Here is a 23,788-nt window from a genome sequence, read left to right as displayed (position 1 = left end):
CGTCTATCAATTTTCACTTCATCTTCTTATCTATTTTCGTTTTCTTGTTTTGAACAATTTCTCAAATTTCTTGCTTATTAGTATTCCTAACTAGATAGACATGTAAACAAATCCAATAAATCTTATTTATTAGCATTCCAACTTAATAATAAAAAAATAATCTTAATAAGATAATCCAATTGTAACATATTATATACATTTAGGGAATAAATTAAAATTTTACTTTTTAAAAAAAACTAAATTTTTTACACATCGGTTTATGAATTAAAAATATCTTAAATAAAATATAAATTAATTTTTTTAGAAACATTTGAGTTTTAATTTGGATAATATGAAAATATATACCAATCTTGACCTGATCAAAAGGGAAAGAAAAAAATAAATAAAAGAAAAAATTAGCCAAAATATCTCTATTATTAAGTTTTTTTTTCCTTTGAAAGTGGAAGATAAGTTGAATATTTTCCGACAATTTAGACTTCAAAAAAGTCTTCGTTTATTTGACTTGAAAACGGTTTGATGGAAATCAATGGTCTTTAGTTGAAGTCTTCTATAATTGGTATCTACCAGTTTTGACGTTTTCGCGTCTTAAAACAATTATTTATACATAAAAATATTCTTTTTTCACAATTTAAAACGATACTTACTTTTTTAATTTATAAGTAATTCTTTTCCATTGTAAGTAACTAATATATATATATATATATATATATATATATATATATATATATATATATATATATATATATATATATATATATATATATATATATATATATATATATATATATAACTATAAACAACATATAAAGAGGACTCCATTTTTTGTGTCAACATTTCAAAATATCAATTTTACCCTTTAAAATATAATTATTTATAAAATTTTTGAAAATTGATGGTTACTTAAAATCGTCTATCTATACTCTTCTCTTTTTCTCTATTTATCAACAGTTATTCTCTCATCTTTTCTGTTATTATATTTTACTTTATTTTAAATAAATATAATTTTATTTTATATATTATAACTTAATAACATTATATTATCATCACCTATTAATATAATATCATGTATATTTAAAAAATGCATCCACTTTTCATAATTCCAACTTTATCCTTTATAATGTAATTATTTATTAAATTTTTAAAAATTAACAGTTACTTTTACAAATTTTTATAAAACTATTTACTTTTTTTTTTCTTTTTTCTCTTATTCATCAACCGTTATTTTCTTATATTTTCTCCATACATTTTACTTTATTTTTGATAAATATAATTTTATTTTGTTTATTAACTTAATAATATTACAATATCATCAACTACTAATATTATATCATGCATATTCAAAAAATGTGTACACACAGGCGCGCTAATGCCTGTGTTATGCTAGTTTTTTTTAATATATATAATTATATTTTCTTGACAAAAATTTTATCTTTTATTTTATTTTATAATCTTTTATATATATATATATATATATATATATATATATATATATATATATATATATATATATATATATATATATATATATATATATATAGATGGATAGATAGATAGAGAGAGAGAGGTGTGTGGAATTTATATTATGATAATATTTTTATTTATAAATACAAATTTCTGAAAATACATTTAGAAATAATAGAACGATTACCATTTATGTTAAATTGCCAAATTGGAAAGCAAGTGTGTATGAGTCTGTTTTATGCTTTACAAATTGCTGGACTTTGACTAAAGAGAAAATAAATAAATGTCATTTTTCTTTACCTAAACTAAACTAATGGAAATTTATTCTCTAGAAAAACGAATTGTTTTACCTAATATTTAAATTTGTAAAAAGTGTAATAGCTATATTTTACGTATTTAAAAAAAAAAAAAAAAGAAATCGTCATGGTATTAAGTTTTGTAACACCAATTTGTCAATATAATTAAGGATTGAAGGTCCCTTTGAGAAACATTTTTCTAAAGACTTTTAGAAAAAAGAATATTTTTTTTCTTCAAAATACTTATATATATATATATATATATATATATATATAAACTAATTTCAAAAAATACTTTCATATAGATTTTTAAAATTTTATAATTAACTAGTGCATAAATTAGCTTTAATTTATGAAAACGTTTAATTGGAGTTTTTACTTTTATTTGTTTCTCTTAAATTTCGTATGAAGTTTTAACGTTAAAATTTATTCTTGAAATCTAATTTAACATTAGATTATAAAGTTGAATAGCTTAGTTTGTATTTTTATTTTATGTAATTGGTCACTAAATAAAATTTTGCAAACTTTTAAAAACTTAAATTGCTGTCAAAGTGTTAAAATAAAAAATTTGTTTGTTAAATAAGTAATTATGCACATCAAATATTGATATATTTCATCATTTTAATACAATAATTAAAAAAACAATTTTAGTGTAAAAGTTTTAGTTTTATTTGAATGACATTAGGGATAAGGATAATTTGTTGTAATTGTTGATGTATTTAATAAGAGAATTAAGATTAATATAAAGTCAACCTCGAGAGAAATTTTTATTTTTTATTTTTTATATTATAATTTTAAAATCACTTAATTCAATATTAATAACATTAATTTTTATTTTTATTTTCTTTTTCTGTCATGCATAGATAGGATATTCTTCAGATTATATGGCTTGGGGTTTGTGAGACTACATGGTCGAGAGTACTTCTTAAAGTACCCGACCCAATCGAGTACATGTCGGCCTTACAGGAAGACATGTGCTTGAACCATACCAATGTGCTAAGTCAGCCTAATTGCCATTCAAAGAAGATAAATCTGGGGTTAATTAACTTATTTTGATTAATAGATAATTAGGTGAACTAAACAAAACCCAAACCAGTTAAGGCCCACGAACCCTAGTATAAAAGACACATTTTACGAAGTACATGATTACATTATTCTTTCTAACATTGACTCTCTAACATCTGATATCTTGGACTAGCTTTGGCATCAGAATATCTTTTGCAGGCATCATCTCCCTTTTGTTTGTGACCCGGAGATAAGTTCCCTTTGAAGTCGAGTCCGTAGATCCTTGAAGTTGTTCAAGCGACTTTGGAGAATATAGTTCAATCTCGTAAGATTACATTTTAATAAAGATGATGACAATTTTTAAACATAAAATACATGCTTAATTATCTTAATTATTAACACAGTTCATTAATATAAAACTAACGTAATTAAAACACTTATTTTGTTTTATATTTTTACATGTATATAAATACTTTTATTCACTATAAAAAATACTCTTATCGCAATTCAACTACCATATGACTTTTTATAAATATAGGATACATCAATAATTTAATTTGGAACATGTATCTATGTCGGATATGTATCACTGTTGGATACTTTAAGATATCTTATTAATACTTATCAACCAAATATATAATCTATAAAGTAGTAAAACTTTTATAATGACAATAATTTATAATTTTTTATTTTGATAATTTTTAATACATATGATTTTAATTTGAATTCACGTAATAATAATTATATATTTATCATATTTTAAAAAAAAAATTATATGTTTTATAATTTACATATATCACTATCTGAATAGCATATTATATATATATATATATATATATATATATATATATATTAATTCTCCATGTTTAAAGAATTTAATAAGATTAAATTAATCTTAAACTTGGAAATTTTCTTAAAATTTCTCCTCGTACTAATTTCCCATTTACCCTGTCAAATCAGACTAAGAATTTATATGGTAATAAACTAACCAATCTGTCCAGAATTAACTAACAAACTAATAACCTCTCATAAACTAACTTACAAACTGACTAATGGATCTCAAAAAGGTGATTATTTCATGAATTCTTGTGCAAAAGATAACACAGAAGCAGAAAAAGGATGGCATTGATGAAGGATTACAGCAAAATCTTTTCTGAGGGGATCTCATTCATCATAACAAAAACAGCAACTTTCACTCTACAATTGTGAGATATGAAGGGTTGATAAGATAAAATAAACAAATATCTCATAAAGTACACTTGTAAAATCTAAGTACAATGTAGATGATGGATCACATTGTTTCTCCTTTAGCAGTAGGAGTAAAGAGTGATGTATCAGTAAAAGAAGCAGCATAGGTGCTTCTGCTCATCTGATCAAAAGAAGAAGATTCAAGTAAATTTAAGAACTCATCAAAACCCTCTTCAGAACCTGTCTCTCCTGGCCTTCTCAACTCATCTGGCACACCAACACCTCCCTCCAAAAACCTCACGACCTGTCTCATGCTAGGCCTAATACTGGGAGAACCATTTGAACACAAAAGCCCCAATTTCAACACCATCACCACCTCTCTTTCATTGAAAACACCATTCATTCTAGGGTCCACCACATCAAGTATTCTCCCTTGCTTGTACTTGTTCCACACACAATCAACCAAAACCAAATCCTCTGGCATTGCCTTTGGCTCTAGTGGCCTCAACCCACATGCCACCTCAAGTAAAACTGCACCAAATGCAAAAACATCTGAACTAGGTGTGGCCTTCCCTGTCCTAGGCACCTCAGGTGCCAAATACCCTAATGTCCCCACCACCCTTGTGGTACTTGGGTTAGCACCATGTTCATACAACCTTGCCAATCCAAAATCTCCTAATCTTCCATTTAGTTCACCATCTAGCAGCACATTACTAGCCTTAACATCTCTGTGTATCACCACCTGCTCATACCCCTCATGCAGATACAAAAGAGCAGAAGCAACATCCTTAACCACCTTAAACCTCTGCTCCCAACTCAGGATTCTTTCTGGTTCATCAAACAGGTACTTGTCCAAGCTCCCATTAGGCATGAAATCATACACAAGGAGGAGGTCACCACGCCGGCGACACCACCCCAGAAGCTGTACCAGATTCCGGTGGCGGAGCCTCCCTATGCTGGCTATTTCTGACACAAATTCCCTCAGGCCTTGTTTGGAGTCGTGTGAGATTCTCTTGACAGCAACTTGGGTGTTGGAATTTGGCAATGTTCCTTTGTAGACACTCCCAAATCCACCTTTTCCAAGCAGCTCTTTGTCCTTGAAACCTTTTGTTGCTTTCTTCAGCTCTTGGTAGGAGTACCTGTGTGGCCCAATCTCAAGCTCCCAAGCTTCTATAACATCAGCATTCTTGTACCTTCTGTACATGTAGAAGCCGAGTAAGACAGCAAACAATGCAAGAACAGCGCCAGAAACTAAAACCCCAATTATCAGAGACGTGTGTTTCTTCTTTGGCCCTGGAAGGTGCGGGAGGGAAGAGAGATCAAGGGGTGGAGCTGGCCCATTGATTTTGAAGCTCCAACCCAAGATGTAATGGGAGCTAGCAAGCAACCCTGTTGATGCAGAGAACCCTACATACATGGAATCCCTAAGGATTGGTGAAAGATCCACAGGAAAAGACAAGAGTGGTCTTGTGGGTTTGGTAGAAGATGAAGAAATTGTGACATTAATAACATTTTGAGCAGAATCATAATCAACCCAAACCAGAATAGGTTGCCCACTTTTGAGAGTGAGATTCTGTTTGTCTGAATCATGATCCCCAGTGTAGAACCCAGCAGGAGCAGAAGCATTGGATACCAAGCTATTGATGTCAATTCCAACATGGTTATCATTGATGTCCGCAAACTCAAAATCCTGGGCTGTGTCAAACTCAACAGCAAAAAGGTGGTTGGAGAAGTTCCCTATGCTGCTTGAGTTAAGCAGACCAAGATACTGGCTTGGATGAGCCTTCAGATCCTTGGAAGCTGCAATTGTAAAAGCAAGGCCATGCCCTCCAAGCTTTGGAAACTCAGGAACAATAGCCAGAGCAAAAGAGGAAGAAAAGGAGAGAGCTTTACCATCACCGGTGTTCTTGAACTGAAGAGCAGTTGGAAAAAAAGCATGACCCATTACTTTACTTGAATCATTTGTGAGTTTCAGTATCCCATTATGCTCAATTTCTGCTACACCATCAAGGGTCATGTTGCTGCTATCCAAACCCTTGAATCCGGCATAGAAGATCTGGTTAGGCTGAGAAGAAACTGGGACCAGAAGGAACAGCAACAAAGACAAGAGTCCGAGGAACATGTTGAGGTTTGCCATGAAACAAGAATCAAGGACTGTGATTGATTACAACAGCTTGAGCCTTATGGGTTCAAAATAGTAATTGCTATGAATATAATAGAGTGGGAAAAAAAGGTGGCATAATTAAAAAATGCACATTTTGCTCATTTATGAAGGAGTTGGTGAAAGGGAAGAACTTGAGAATGTGTTTTCCACAGGGAATAGTGCGAATACACTCAACTTTGCTTGTACTTCTTATGAGATGTAAGAAAAACAAATTAATTTATACTGATTTATAGAAGCAAGTTAGTACAATTTTTATTTTCACAAAAAACTCGCTTTCCAAAAAAAGAATTTCCCCACCGAACCCGTTTGCATTTTGTTTTCTCAAATAGCACCGATTATTTTTCAAGGTGGGAATTGGACTCCCCACTCCACTTAGAGCAAAAACTATAGAAATTCAATTTGTGGGTAACTGGACTTTTGGAAGAGGATTTAGATTTTTTTTTATATTTTTTCATTATTCTTCTTTTTATAAAAAGAAATACTTTTTTTTTTCTGAAATTTAGTTTTCTAGAAATCGAATTTCGATGAAATTTTTACTACCAGTCCAACTAAATAGAGTTTAGAATTTGGGTTTTTCCAATCTTGAAGAATGGTGATCCTTCTTATTTGGGAAATTAAATTCTCTTAAAGTTTATTTGAGTAATATATTTTTTTTCTGGATCTCTATTATTTAGAGAAAAATTTCCAAGTTAGTAAAGTGTGGTATTTATTTATACTCTTTTTTTTAGAAACTCTATTGAAATTCAGTTTTCGGATGACCCAAATTGAGGAAAGATATTTTTTATATATATTTTCTTTTTCATTTTTTCCCTTGTAACAAAAAAAAAATCCAAATCTAAAATTTAATTCTCCAAAATTTGAATTTTGATAAGATTTTGGTCATCGATCAAGTTATAAATTCAACTCTTAAAAAATCGAATTTTCCTATTTAATAATGATGAGTCCTACTTAGAGAAAAAGTTAAATATATTTTTTATTTCTAAATTATTATAAAAAGTTAAGTTTAGTTTCTAAAATAAATTATAAAGTATTTAGTTCATATAAGTTATATTTTAGTTCATTATGAAATTTCATTTGTCATAATACTCCATATATCATTTATTGTTTTACATTAAATTTTTACAAAGTATAATATCTAAATTCATTATAATTTGATTTAACAATTTTTTAAATAATGAGAAAAAAAACATATTTAATGTTTAGAAAAATAAGTTTCTCGAGAAAAGTTCCAAGTTCGTATTTGTTTATACTATTTTTTTTAAAGGAACTCTTAAAGTTATTTTTTCTTGAAACTTATAAAATAAGCATAAGAAAATATAACAAATGAAATCCCAATTAATATTTTTTAAAATTAATTAAAAGCTTTGAGTCAAATAAAAGGTTATATTTTAAAAACTGTACATTACTGTAGCAAATGAATTGAAGACTATGTTGTATTGTAGGATTAGGAATGAACAGTAAAGTTAAAACTGTGGGTTTGCACAGAACAACCAAGTGGGGAATAACAAAAGTCCAAGATTTGAATAATGGTTCAAAATAGTTTAGAACAGACATGTCATATATAATATATCTTTGTGATCCTTAAGAAACTGAAAGAAACCTACCTGTGATGTCATTAGTTTTCTTTAATCTTTTTTAATCTTCAGTTTTCAAATTCATCATTTTCAGTTCTTTTGGGTTGATTTTAGTGGAAAATGATGATGGTTTCCACCTGAGAATGATATATATGCTCAATAATGATACATATATTCTTTAAAGAAAACATTCCTAATGTTCTATAGAAAAGTATCATAAATAAAAATAAATATTTTTTCCTAATATTTATAAAAATACTAAATAAATTAATAGCTTCAAAATATAAAGTTTTTACTATTTTATGTTTAATAAGTAAGAAGATCGGTTAAAACATTTGATAACAGATACAAGATCATAATAGAGTAAATTATGTAATAAGAGAAACAACTGAATTCAATTTTTGGACTAATCCAACTTTATTTTAAATAATAACAAAATTATTAGGGTTAAATATATTTTTGGTCCTAAGTTAATTTTGGAATTAGTTCCTCTTCGAAATTTTATACCAATTTAATCATTCATCTTTAAAAATGTATGGATTTAGTCATTCTTACCAAATTTTGTTAAGTTTATTTGACATTTTAAACGCATTTTATGATAATATTTGAGTTAACATTGAAGCGAAAATGTGTCAAACGGTGTAAACAATTCAAATATTATCATAAAATGCGCTTGAAACGTCTGATAAACTTAACAAAAGTTGGTAAATAATTCAAATACTATCTTGAATCACCCACTTTCGTGTACATATTTACCTAAATGAATAATCTGATATATAGACGAATTTTTCAATTGCGACATCTTAATACAAAATATAAAATATATGGTTTTTACGTAATATAAAGTATTTTAAAATATTACATAAATATACAAAAAAAACATACATACACATATTGATGAGAAAAAATGTGTGATGATAAAAAATATCAATGTCTTTTATCTTTGAAAATCACTTTAATAGAAAAATAAGATAGAAATCATCAACATAATAATATAATATGAAAACTTCAAAATCAGAGAAAAATCATGACCATTGTTGTTTAATGACAACAAGAGAATAACATTATGTGAATTTTTTTACAACATAGACAACTTTCTCATGTTCTTTGGTCTCAAGTATATTCACATTGCACAAAGCAAGAATTTTGTAAGACCCACTTTTTCTGCATTTAATGTTTAAGGGTCTGGCCTTATCTGTTGGGCTTAAGGCCAGCCCATAGGGTGCCCCAAAACCCTTTTCCAACCCTAATCCCTTTCATTCTGCCCTCATTTCGCAAGACAACCCATTTTCCTCACTCACTCTTCTCTCTTTCCAGAACTTTGCTAGGGTTTGGCCTTATTCTTCATCAAGCTAGTGAACTCCATTTCTATTCCACTATTTTCAGCTCAAAAAGTTGTTCCTGAAGCTGTGGTGCTCACTGTTTGGGGTTTACCGTTGTCTACAAGTCTCTGTTCAGGTAAGGGAAGCTAAGGTTTCGCTGTTTTTAAGTTACCTTTGCATGCTTGGTCTGTTTTACATTATGGATGTTTCATTCATGTTGTTTGTTGTGTGAAAATACATTGCCTGTGTTGTGGCTGTGATTCGAATCTGGCATTCGCATAAGGGAGAGTTGGTGGGTTCTGTTGAACTCGCCCAGGCGAGCTGTAACGTTCTAGTCGAAAATTATTTATTTAAAACAAAAATAAAGAATAATATATATAAATAACCTCATTTATTAATAACTTCTTTCCCAAAACGCAGGAAAATTTAATTCCAAATTCAACGCGCCAATAATAAATAAAACTGCAGTATTTAATTATTACAAAATTAAACCATCCATAAAAGTATTACAAAATAGACCATATTTCTTCGTAAAGAAAACTACTATAAAAAGAATTACTAAAACTCCCATAGTTGTTCCCCACTCCATCGCTAACCATCCACATGCTCACTTGCATTAACATCTGCTCCCATGTAACAAGTTAATGATCATCGTCAAACACACAGAGATAGGATGAGTTCATTTAAATAAACAACTAAAATATGAAAATCATCAAAACATCTAAAAAATTATAGCACGTATTAGCATTTTCCCTTTCCTTAGTTCCTCAACTTTCAACCCTTAATTTAGACGTCTATTATTTCTACACCCTTTGGGTGAGGTCAAAGATAGATTTTTGCCGCACGAGTGTCTACTCGCCCCTCCGCCTACAGGCCACCACCTGATAGTCCACACGTGGGAATAACTTTGCCACGACCTCTCACCGCGAGACCAAGTGGAGTCCCTCAAAATGAACATAAGTCCGTAGTTGATCCCAGACTACTAAAACTCTATCAAATGCACTGAAGAAGGCAATCATCCAAAACCTCACCAAACGAGCCACGATCTCGCATATTCCACTAGACTTCCTAAACCACCAGGCTACAACCTAGAGTGGCCACGTGTTACCCCAATACAAGATACACTTGTAACTAGGCCCCTAGCCAAAACATCACATCAAGAACATCACCTAAAGTTGTGTACAAATCCTCCTCGCACACTAACTCTACACCGAAACCGCTTGGCGCGCCTTTCACGCTGGTAGGAGGAATCTGGTTCCAGATCGCCTGGCAGGTATCTCACACTGCCAGGCGCCAAACGCCAAACAGCAGTAATGCTGCACCATCACCACCTGGCGGACCCCAACCCTGCCGCCAAGCGCCACGCATTATTCAGGGCTTTTGCTACACAATTCCGCCTGGCAGAACCAACCCTGCCGCCAGACGCCACGCGAGTACAGTTGCCACTGTAACTATTTTGGGACTCCATCGCCTGGCGGGCCGCCCCGCGCCGCCAGGCGCCATACGAGTAGCGCAATGCTACTGGTTTTTAGCATATTAAATAGGTCCTAAGGGACCTCAAATCACACATTACTTCAATATTAGCCAAACCACAGTATTCCATATATCAGATTATGACTAACAAGCAATACATGCACATAATCCATACAATAAATCAATTATCATCATGTTCCCAATTAACCATTCCCTAATCAGTTGGATCCACCACAAGTAGTGTCTTACTACTGCTCTCTAATACATACAATCCATATCAGGTTTCATAATTCAAATTGTACTCATTCTTAAGTTATGGCAGAAGAAATCATGATTTCACTCTTACTATTCCCTATTATCCATATTATAGGTTAACCTTTCTAGCCAACACATAATTACAGTCCAACTATACAGTTCATCGCCCTCTCTCTAAGCCCTTTTTTTATTATTTCATGCATTTGATTCACTCTAACTCTCCCTTACACACATAACACTTACTCCCTCACCTGTTCCAAAGGAATGGAACCCCTGCCAACTACCCCAATTCACGCAGAAACGCGATCAGTGAAAACCCCAAAGAACACAACTCACAAAATCACTCATGACGTCCTCTGTCCTGATGTGTCGCCTGGCGACAGCATTGATGCCGCCAAGCGGTGCATGACCAAATCAGATTCTGCCAGATTCCTTCTGCACCATTCATGGCCCCAATATCCCAAACTCTACCCCCACCATCGAGTAGTCTTAATTTAAAGCGTACACATCATATAGGGTTCATGATATATTCTTATTAACATTATACCCTAGGAACCAACGTATTCAATCAATTACATAATTCATACTCATTCATCATTAACTCCAACGGAACCCTAATTACCCAATTTCATGCAATATACATTCATTCAACATATAAATATTGCCCACAGTCAAATAGACCATAAATTTCATATTCATGAATATAAATCATCATGACAACATCACGGAGAACACAAGAAAACCCAGATCAACAAAAATTGGCTTCCCAGTTCGCATCGCCTGAAGGATCCTCCTCTGCCGCCAGACGTTTCATGAAGAAAACCCAAGAAAAATGAGTCTGAAGCTTGTGTCGCCTGGCGGGTCGCGCGTGACTGCCAGGCAGTTTCTGGAAAATTCCAGAAACTCAAATGAAACTATGATAAAAACAGAAAATGCATTCCCAAACCCTTGATACATCACGATTTCATACAATTAAAGATTAAAACAACCAATAGGAACTCCTCTAACCTGGATTTTTCTCGTGCTAATGCTCTTCCAAAGTCCCTTTGTGATTCCAATTTGATTCCAAGCCTTGACTCCACCCAATCACACTCACTCACTCTCTTTAGGTAATTTTATGCCTCTTGACATCCTTGCCAAACTAGGTTTTAACAAAAAGAAAGTTATTTTGTTCAAGCCACGATTTGAACCCACTACCACACAATTGAAATTCAAGTGCACAACCAACTCAACCAAATCACATTTCATGATAACATTTGTAATCTAGCCCTTTATCCTCTCTTATCACGCCCAAACAAATCCAAAAGAAAATACTAAATTAGATAACACACAATGGCATACTTAGGACTCGAACCCAAGTCCTTTCACACAACTAAGTACTCTTAACCACTTGAGCTAGTACTTTTTCACACCATGACAATTAGCATTTAATTCCATAAAGGCTTTCTCTATTCGCATTTATTAAATAATTATTTATTTAATTATTTAAATTCTTCGAGTCATACACGAGCTGGGTGGTCGCTCAAACGTAAGCTCTCGCTTAAGCGAGGAGCTCTCGCCTGAGCGAGAACAACTGCAACCCATCTCTCTCTCTCTCTGTTTCAAGGGCTCGCCTAAGCGAAGGAAACCTGCTTGAGCGAGATGGGCTAGCTTGAGCAAGACCACGATGTGCCCCTTGTGTGCAATCTCCCCCAGGCGAGAGTTGGTAGCTTGAATGAGGGGTTCCTCTCGCTTGAGCGAGAGCTCTTTAGCTTGAGCGAGAGCTCTTTAGCTTGAGCGAAATTGATAGAGTTGATTGTATTCGTGGGTGTTTCACATGATTGGATGATTAGTGCTTTAAATAGTTTCATTTATGATGCCATGTATGCTCTATATGATTTATTGGGATCTGAATTGATGAGTTTGGTATGAATATGCATATGAAACATGATTGGGTGGTTGGTTGAATATTGACATGAGATTGGTATGCATGACAAATCTATGGTTGGTTGGTGAGACATGGCTATGGTATGAGTTGGACGTAATTATATGAACCTCTTAGTGAGATCTCGTGGTGGTACCTTGTGGGATGGACGTAATTCCATGAACTTCTTGGTGAGAGCTCATGGTTGTGCCTCATGTAATGGATGTAATTCTATGAACCTCTTAGTAAGGTTTCGTGGTGGTGCCTCCGCGTATATAATTAGGTAAGGATTCAAATAAGGATTGTATCCTGAAACTCTAAAGAGTTAGTTAGTCTCACGTAGAGTGTACTGACTCAAGTGGTGAAAGTAGCAAGAGGATCTAGTCTTTGGCAAGATAAAGGCCTTAGATGTTTAAAGATTAACCTTGTGTGTGGTAGGGTGAAACCCATTAGCAATGGCTTTGTAGAGCAGTAGAGGCTACCAGAAGTGCAAGCATCCAGTGAATTGGACCGATTATATATATCCAGATAATTTAGTCTTAGAGTCTTGCTCGTTTGCTATTATATGCTGGGTTTATTTATGTGTTCTTGACTTTTAAATTGCATGCTTAATTGTATGATAAAACCTTTAGTCTAGCTTACCCTTCTCTCTGTGTTTGTGTTCTGTTTGGTTTTCTTTTTGCGATGATCACCAAACCCTTGGTGTGAGCAGATGTGGAGATTCTTGGAGATCAGATGGTGGGGGTGTTGTCGTCAAATCTAGGGGCATTAGTTATGGCACCGGAGAGCACTCCTGAGGCGCTGGTGCCTAGGTGGTATATTACTCTTAGGGCAATTCGTTGATCAATTGTTTCTTTTAACTCTTGTTCAAGGCATTTTGTTGTGCCCTTGGAGTATTCTTTTCAGTATATGGAATAACCATAAAGGTTAATTCTTATATACTTTATGTCTGTGCTTTTTTCTTTTATACTATAAACAAGTGACGTTCTATTTACTAGGATTATTCTATTAATTTGGGATGTTACAAATTTAACTAAAATATCACAACACTCTAATACAAGAGTATAAAAAAAGTCAAATGCAAACTTAAATGTTTGACTTAGGCAACTGAAACCATAAACTTAAAATCCAATATATAATCAATATATCCTACTCTATTGCTTATCCTAGGTGATGGAGACTTTCCATCACATATTATTTTCACCAACTCAATATATATATATATATATATATATATATATATATATATATATATATATATATATAAATTATGTTAAGAAATTGTTTCAATAACTTACTTATCTGAATATGTTGTAAATTGCAATGTCGATATAGGTACAAAATGTTTGAAAGATAATCAAGATATATCATTTTTATTTTATTACTTTTGTATAATATTTATATATGTACATATTTTGTATATATTTATGTTGTATTATTTATTATTATAATATTTTCACCAGCTCTTTGATGAATTTATAATATAATTGATAGCTTAGTTTTTAGGACGTTACATCAATTAATTAAGAAATTATTATAAGTTTTTTTAATTATTTCATTATTAATTTAAAAACTGTAAGTTATTATTAAAATAAAATATAAATTTTATATTAATTATATTTACTATATTTGAAATAGTTATCGTATTCTTCTTATTACAACTTTACAAGTATGCAATGTAAGCTTTTCAAAAAGAAGTTCTCTGGCAGAAGAATTTTGTTCACTCAATAAACATCTTTAAATAATATTGTAAGTAAAAAGAAAGAAATTTGATCTTATTAAGGATGTGGTGAAGGAACAAGTTGTTCAAGTTGTAGCAAAGGTGTGTTTATTATTGCAATAAAACCTATAATATAATTAAAATTAGAATATAACTCTTTCTATTTAAAACCATATCTGTATAAAGTTTATAATTACTTAATCCACCTAATCTCATGTTATAGAACAGAGATAAACACAAATATGACAAAAAAAATAAAAAATAAAAATTAAACGATATGTTAAAAAAAAATGAGAGTAAAGTATTGACATGGGAATATATTAAAGCTGTAACTAGATTCCATTGATTATCCAATTGGATCCAGCATACAAGTGAATGTATCTTATGCATGTGGTTTCTATTTGAGGAGAGGAAGAGAGGAAAGGTTTCGATACAGACAAAAAAACAAACACTTGGGGAACATTTGTGTGGGGACTTGTTATCAAAATGGTCTATGAGGAGCCAGAATAGAAAATTAAAATGAACAAATCCAGAATATTTAATAACATGTTTTCAAACAAGAAATTGTATTTAGAGAATATATTTTCATGTTCTGGTTTTCTGCATTTTAATTGGCTCAATGACAAAGATGGATTTATACAAAACTGCAATTTTGCGGCACAAAGTTAGGTATAAAGTTATATTAAGGGAATCTTTTTAGTAGAGTACAAAAAATACAAAGAAATTAACTAATATTTTTTTTATACTTATAATGTAAAGATGTGTAAAAAGGGAAAATTTGGTATATTTTATTTGCTCCTTGTTTTCGGAGAATGAAAATGTACTATCATCTTAGAGTAACAAAATAATAAAAGTGAAACAAGTAATAAAAATCACCTAATGGATCATGTTTTTAGTGTGGTTTTATGGTTGCTTTGTATGTGATGGAAATGTATTCTTATGGTACCATTTTTCTTGTTTCAAGTGTGAAATAATTTTGCAATGAAAACGTTATCGCATCTTTAGTTTAGGTGGTTGCTCAAAAAATGGGAAATATCTTCTCACTATCTTGAACTTGTTTAATTTATTTGTTGATGGATTCATAATTGGAAATTTTGGTCATCACAAAATAATGTAGGAATTAGAAAAAATTTGGTTATGCTAATCTGTTTCATTTTGTTATAATTTGATCCCTTAAAAGTTCATTTAGTTGAATCCGACATTTGTTCTACTTTATATTTTATAAATTTTTCATATCAAATTTTCATTTTATTTATATGGATTTTGGAAATTAGAAAACTTAAATTTCCGGTCCAAATTATGTACAATTAAAAACAAATTAGAAATGAATTTAATTTATCTTTCTTCTTTGTAATTAGTTCCTAAATTTCAACGTCATAAATCCTAATTTATGATGAAAAATAAATTTTAATCATTTTTCTCTAATCTTTGTAATATATATTTTTTTAATGTGAATATTAACATTGATCCCTCCAAGGTAGTACCAAGTACACAATATTGAGTGGTGGAATTTTTTTCCACAACATCGAGTTACACTACTCCATAAATGCAAAATTACTACGCAAATAGACTTGGTTATCTAAAAAATGTAGCCTATATTGAAGCGATAACATTTTTGAAATTACTGGCAAAGAATAGACTACAATTCAATTAAAATTGTAGTCTATCTCATTATAGACTGCGGTTGGAGAAATTATGCTTTATATGTAGTTTATATTGCCCTAAATAGGGTAAATTTCTTCATTTTTAGTCTGTCTACGCCACTGTTGTTGAATGCAAACCTTTCCTCTTCTACCATAAAAGATGAGCTCCTTGTCTCTTCTTGTTGCGTTGGCTTGTTACCACTCCCATTGTCATTTTCTTCATTCTCATTTTCTTCGTTTTCCATTTGTTTTTCTTCTATCGCATGATCGTAAAACTTAAATCCTTGTTCATGTTTATCTATTTTTGCCACAATGACCATCCATATTGTTGCTACCCTTTTGCATCATTGTGTTGCTACCTACATTGGTGTTACTCACATTCTCGTTCAAGCACGCTCTTAGGTTTGCATTCCTCTATCCATCTATGTTAATGCGTATAAAAAAGAACTTTTGTCTATTTTGTGTACTAATTGAAGTTCTTGTTTTTTTGCAGTATTTCAATTATGCTTAACCATTCGATTATGAATCAATTAACTACATTAGGAATACTTTTGTAACCTAATTTGTAGAATTGTAAAACACAATATGTTAGATAACTTTGTAAATTTCTTTTTGTTATTTAGATATACATTCTTGACAATTGTAATCATCCTTCAACGTAGTCAATGATATATGTAATTGTTCATTTTTTCTGATTTTGAGATCCATTGGTTCTAGTTTTTATGTTTTTGTTTAGGTTGCTTAATTAAGAGTAGAGAAACTATAATGAAACAAATATTAAAAAAAATCCAAAATATAATAGATTATGGTTATTGGGAGAACCGTAATTTATAAGTCATAACAAACTACGATTATTGGGAGAACCATAGTCTATAAGTGATAATAGGCTACATTTATTGGGAGAGCTATAGTCTATAAGTGATAATAGACTACGATTCCAACTATAGTCTAAGCAACTTGTTTTAGAAAAATGGTTTGGTAAACTACAATTTTATAATCATCGAGTAAAGCGCTAAAATAACCATAGTCTTTGGCAAAAACATTACCATTGATAATGATTTTATTTCAATAGAATATAACTTGTTCTACTAAAACTTACTCCAAGATCATTCATCCAATGACTATCATTGATCTTGCAAGTTGGGTTGGAACAAGGTAGACATTAATTAGTCCATCAAATCCTAAAAGGGTACTAAGTAGTTGACCTAGACCATGTAAAGTTTCACTAGTTCAAACAATTATTAATACTTAGTCTTATAGGGAAAGAAAAGAATAATTTGTAATCAACAAAAAGTCTTAGCAAACTAAACTCAAAGAGAAATGCATTAAACTATGAAATTAAAGTCCAATAGAATTTCAACTTTATACATAAACATGATAATTGGTGTTTCATTATTTTATTTGATAATATTGCATACATAAAACCATTATAAACTCAACAACAAATTTTTACCATTATTCACTTCAGAAATAATGTTTTAGATTAATAATGCTACATATTACACCCAATTTAGAATTTTACACACACATGATAAATGATGTTAATAATATACTATTATTTTATCCTGTAATGTAATATTTGAATGTTTTCCCCCTCTCTCTTCTTGAAGTTGGTGCTAAATCTGTGGATAAGAAACTTGCCCCATTTATATGGCCTATATTTGGAAGGATTTTGGTCACTTACCAACTCCTCCAAAGGCTTGACCTCAGTTTCCTGCGCAGGGAAGAGGAAGAATGGATATGAAAATCTTTCTTTCTCAGAGTTCACCACCACTCTATGCTCTGGACTCTCATATGCATCATTACTCCAAACCTGCAACAACAACAACAACCCCAATCACCAAGTCAAAATTTCTCTCTAGAATAAAATAAGAATTTACCTAAAAAAGGTTTTTAATAACACATTCTTATCATAATTGATAGTTCAATAATTTTTATAATAAAACTTCAAAAGTCACATGTGAAATTATCTTTATCATTTATAAATAATATACAAAAATTAAATTCAAAATTTTGAGTAAATATTCAATAAAATTGCATAATCTCAGTTTTTAATATTGTTTATAAAATCAATACAACAGTTAAATTGATGAAAGTATTAATTTGTTTATCATATTATCATTTTTCACAAACGATTAAAGATAAAAATGATCTTTCAAAGAAAAAAAAATTAGCTACTTTAGCTAAAGTGGCTAAACTGATTTCTAGTTTTAGAAATAATGTTGTTTGGAGTGGTAAAAAAACATAGTACCTGAACAATATCACCAAGGTTGATAATGAAGGAATTTGGGATGAGTTTAATTCTTATCCACTCTCCATCAGCTTTGCGTTTCACTTCTAGTCCTGCAACCCCATCTTGTGCAAGAACGGTTAAGGCTCCGACGTCCTTGTGTGGACCAACACCAAGGGCTAGGTGTGGACTAGGGCATGTAGGATAATAGTTAAGACGAATAATGCTAGTTTGATCTTTCACAAAAAATTCCTCAAACCTCTTTGCTTCAAGGCCTAAGCTCAAAGCTATAAGTTCCATTAACATGAAGGACAACTTCTCCGTCTGTTCAACATACTCTTTGATTGTATCCCTACCCATATTCATATTCACATAGTGAATTACAAAAACAAAAACAAATAATAAATTTATTTTAACCAAAATGAAAGAAATAATAAAAAATATACATAACTTGCAAATTAATTGATGATTTTATTGAATTAAGAAAGTTATTATATAGCCTTTAAAAGTTGTAACAACATATACCTCTTCTTATTCTCTCCATTGTTTATAATAATATTAATAACAAGTTAAATTTTACCTTTTAACATCATAAACCTTTCTTTATTTTAATTTATAATAATAATAATAATAATAATAATAATAATAATTTATTTTGTAACAAAACCTATTTATTCTCTCCCTTAAACTAATTGCAATATTAAGTGAATTTCATTGAGATCAAAGATCCTCGTAATCTTTTAGAACTTATTAAAGGCCTCAAGTTATGCATTATTGTATTTTTTTAAAAGTTTAATGATTATTATTACACATTATTACAATGACATCTTCTTGAACGTGATTTATGTTTTTATACACACAAGCAATATCAACAATAAATTATACTTCAACAATTAGTTACATTTTAGACATCCATGACATTGCTCCAAAGCTCAATTAGAAAAAAAAAGTACTTTTAGAATCTTCTTCGTGTCCTGCATAATAAGAATTTGCAAAAGCAAGCAGCTATTTTCTCTTCCCTTTTTTGAAAATCCCAAAGCCAATAATTCCCTTTAAGAGACCCAAAAAAATTCTAATTTGTCAAAAAGTTGATAGACTTAACCTTTAGGACCATACGCATTAGTGAAGCATAAGAGATACCTCTTTTTATTATATAATGTAGCCTTTATTGGTTTGCAAATATCTTCACATATGAGTTCCATTATCTCATTAACACGTCATTCACTCTTCTTAGAACATAGGGTTACGATGTTGTTTACCGACAAAACAATCTTCACAAGAAAAAAATTAATACTTCCAATTGAGAGTCCAAGCACCATTTTATTTATTTGCCGTGTCTTTAATCTCTTGTATCTTAAGTTTCCATACCATGCCAAAGATAAGTTAGACATGAGAAAGTATGTAAACATTGTTAAATAATGGAATTCATGTTAGAGCTTTTGTTAAGAAGAATAAACATATGATTGATAGTCTTTTTTGTATTTGCAATAAATCCTTTGGATGAATGATAGACATTACATATCCCATTTTATATGAGAATGGCAAGATCTTTTTCCTACAATTGTTTTGTAATCAATTTGTTCATGAACCATCGATGAGCTTTATAGCTCATCAATAGATATTGTTTGTCATTTGAATCATCGATCAAAACTACAACATGGGTAAATTACTTCATAAATGTTTGAAGAATTCTTCACCACCTTCTACCGTAATCGAAATCATGATGGGACAGTGAACCAAAAAAAATCAATTCTAAAAACCAACAAAGGTTTTGGAGTGGTCACTAAGTTTATTATGAAAAACTACGGAAAAACCATGAAGATAAGGCATGATCTTCGAAAACTGGATTTTGGATCTAGGAGTGGGTTAGGTGTAGGAAAGGTGTTAGCACCCTACAATGCCCGTTCGAAGATGGTGCCTATAATTAAATATGCAAAATGGATGTAATTTTTCAAATGTTTGTTTTTACTTGAAATAATAAGAAAAGATTGTATAAAAGAAACAAAAGTATTTTTTGGAATTTTAGGTCTGACAAGGACTAACATCGCTCAAATGTATTTCGGTTCACAAGGAAAAATCAAGGCTTACGTAGTGTTAGAAAACTACTTGGAAAATGATTTAATTTCTTTTTTTGTGCACCCAACAAGAACTAACATTGATCCTACATATTTTCATTCAGAATAGAAAATAAGGGATTACATAAATTAGACATATCTTCTCCATTACTCCTCATTTTGTTGGTCATTGTGATTACTATGGGAAATTGTGTAGTAATGATTTCAAATTCTTTCATTTCAAGTACTTTGAACTTTCTTAATTCATCTAGGATTTTGTTTCAGGAAATTCCAAACTGTTAAGAAGTGTACTTTAAGAATAACTCAAACTCACAAAATCCACTTGTAAGATGGGGTTTGTACCCACTTATATACTCTAAATTGGTCATATCACCAGTCGAAGTGAGACTTGCAACACCCCTTCTTATGTCGAGGTATATGCATCTCGAGTGAAGAACTAGACATTAATGGGTAGTTTGATCATGACCCTATAGCAGGTACAACAATATGCCCAACAAATACATATATCCTGATAGTGGGTGACACAATAGGCCGAATAAACAAGAAATCTCGTCAAGATAAACTCTAGTTCATGGTCCTGATACAATGTTAAGAAGTGTACTTAAACAAATATTTGTTAAAAATATAACTTGTTAATGGCCTAAAAAAGATAATCCTTGACTTAATGATATTTTTCTCTTATGTTCTGTAATTCTAATTATTGTAACTTTGCTTCGTTTAACACAATGTTCCTCAAAACTAATTCTGTCAAACTTCGTAGATCCTTGACATGAAAAAGATTTTCTATCAACTCACCTCAATGATCATAAGTAAATAATCAAAGTGACGTGTTTAACTGAAATCTTTTCATCACCCAGATTTGTATTTCACTCTCTTTTCTCTTAACTAAGTCAACTTAGTTATATATATGAGATCGAGTAAAGACTACGATATCAACTTCAAAGAAATAATAATAAAAATATATGTAACTTACAAATTGATTAATAAATTTTATTGAATTGTAGAGATTGTTATACCGCCTTGGAAACATGTAACTAGGGATGTCAAGAAAATCCGTACCTGCAGATATCCGCGGATAAAACCCGCAACGGGTAGGAAAATGATATTAAAAATAGATACCCGCTACCAGCGGGTACGGGTATTTTTGATACCCGCATTTTAACGGGGCGGGTACGGGTATCATAGTATCCATACCTGTGGATACCCGTACCCGCTAAACTTTAATTCACAAAAATATCCTCATATATATATATATATATATATATATATATATATATATATATATATATTAGTACAATATATTTTGTGTCTTCACTCATTAATGGTGGTCATATTCTTACTCATTAATCACAAGTTATTAGCTTGTAACATTATAAACCTTTTTATATTCTATAATGTGTAGTAATGACAATAATTTATTTTACAAGAGACCCCATTTGATATTTAAATTTGTAATGGAGCCCGTTGAGAGTTGTTTGAACATGTTCAAGGAAAACTCATTTATAGTGTAAAAGTTACCTACAAGAAAGCAACAAATGAAGACACTTCAATGATGGAAAAATATCCATCATAGCAATATCGGAAGTAGTTGTTTTATTATATCATAGTTACCAAATGAGTTATAGTAATTGAATAAATTAATATACTATCCTGAACTGAATAAATATTATTACTTGTTACTCGTGCATAAAGAACTGTTATAAGTGCTTCAATTTTATATTTCAAAAAACTCTAAAATATGATGATACCCATTGACCTAGGTCGAAAGACGACGAGAAAGGTCCAAATCGAAGGGGGAGATCGGATTGAAGGTCGAGACAAGTCGATCAGGGCCTAAGTTTGGGACAGATCAGTTCAGGTCAAAGGTTGAGATGGGTCTACTCGGACTGAAGGTTGAGACATGTCAGTTTGGGATAATGGTCGAGACGAGATAACCTAAAACAAAGGTTGATACGACCCCAACCAAATCGGCTGAGCCGACCTTAGCTGAATCGGTTGAGGCGACACGAACCGAAATTCAGCCAAATTCAGTTGAGTAGGTCCTGATCGAATTTTGACCAAGACGAAATTCGACCAAATTCAGCTAACACGGTCTTAGTCAAAATTCGGTCAAGTCAACCTCGGCTGAATTTCGCCAAGTCGACCCCTATTAAAATTTGGTAAAATTCAACCAAGTCGGTCCCGTATGAAATTTGGCCAAATTCAGTTGAAGGTTGAGATGGGATGACCCAGGCTGAATGTCGTCTTTGGTCGATTTGGCTGGAGGCCAAAATAGGTTGACTTATACCGAAAATTTAATAATATATTTTAAAAAATTTATATTTTTTCATGTTTAAAAAGAGAGTCCTTGGGCTAGCTCTGGTCCACAGGACTTTTGTGGACTTTTTGGTCTTGTGGACCTTTTTAATAGGGGACTTTTTGGCTTTGTGACCTTTTTTGACTCCGGCCTACGTAGATTAGGACCAAATCCTATAGAGTGGATGAGCTCTACGTTGAGACATACTGTATGTACATAACGTATATGATACTAGATATAGTTCATAAAATTGACTTATAAGGTAAGGTAATGATTGTCTCTGCTTATATAATGTATTACATAATGTATGTTAGTTTTATTTCTAATTCGATGTGAATATGCAAAAGATAGGAAAGAGAAATTACCTGAGGTGTGGAGGGTACTGAGGTGATGCATTAGTCCAATAAGTGAGTCGATCATCATGTTCATCAGGAGTGAGAGGAACCACACTGGGGTCTTGGGCAACAGAATCAAACACTTCTTTCCAGTCCCTAACGTTCTTAGTGTGCTCAGTGTCATAATAACCCATGGCATTCCTCTCATCTCTGCAAACCTTCCTCTTCTCCTCCAAGCTCTGAGCAAAGAACATCCTCGAAGCCTTCTCAATGTTTTGTCTGAGAATAAGGGGCACCCCATGGTTGATTACTTGGAAGAAACCCCATTCCTTGCACGCACTTCCTATCTCCTTCACCAACCCTTCAATGGAAGATGGATCTGAAACTGCGTGGTTGGTTACTGGGGAGAGATCTATCACAGGAATTTCTTCAGCTTCGGTAGCACACAACTTTGGTCTGTGTTGCGGGTCTTGGATGAAAGCAGGGTCTACCTCTCCCATGGTTTTCCTAGCTATGCTTCACTTCTTTGCCAACTGCACAGTTTACTCTCTTCTAGCTATATATAAACAAAACTAGAAGATATTTGTAACATGCATAAAACTAAATATGATTTTATTACATCTAATAGGGTTAACACGATTTGCCGTTAAAAATAGTATATAAAATAAATCTGATCAAACTAAATAAAGTTAACCTTTTAACATACACTAATTTTTTTTTTCAAGTCACATCAAATATTGTATATTGTAAAAAGTTTGTCAACAAAAAATTGTCAAAAAATTATTTTTCCTAAATAAATAGCAATGTTTGATTGGGTTGGATTGTTGTTATAAGCTCGATTCGAACAT

General features: G+C 31.5%; 1 protein-coding gene and 1 pseudogene across 1 annotated transcript; both read right to left on the bottom strand.

Annotated features, from left to right (window-relative positions):
- Positions 1 to 3,867: 3,867 nt before the first annotated feature.
- On the bottom strand, positions 3,868 to 6,321 carry LOC114167656 (L-type lectin-domain containing receptor kinase S.4 pseudogene; annotated as a pseudogene).
- Positions 6,322 to 17,342: 11,021 nt separating this feature from the next.
- LOC114166498 (protein LATERAL BRANCHING OXIDOREDUCTASE 1-like) lies at positions 17,343 to 23,489 on the bottom strand. Its single transcript, XM_028051241.2, has 3 exons — positions 22,971 to 23,489; positions 18,256 to 18,586; positions 17,343 to 17,817 (listed from the first exon to the last, which is right to left on the bottom strand). The coding sequence occupies exons 1-3, from the start codon at positions 23,438 to 23,440 to the stop codon at positions 17,560 to 17,562; spliced, it is 1,059 nt and encodes a 352-aa protein (XP_027907042.1). The 5' UTR covers positions 23,441 to 23,489; the 3' UTR covers positions 17,343 to 17,559.
- Positions 23,490 to 23,788: the final 299 nt, after the last annotated feature.

Source organism: Vigna unguiculata, chromosome 10 (genome assembly GCF_037176805.1).
Source record: "Vigna unguiculata cultivar grain cowpea cultivar isolate G323 ecotype 2 chromosome 10, ASM3717680v1, whole genome shotgun sequence".
Lineage (NCBI taxonomy): Eukaryota > Viridiplantae > Streptophyta > Magnoliopsida > Fabales > Fabaceae > Vigna > Vigna unguiculata.
This window is presented reverse-complemented; position numbering and strand designations above follow the sequence as displayed.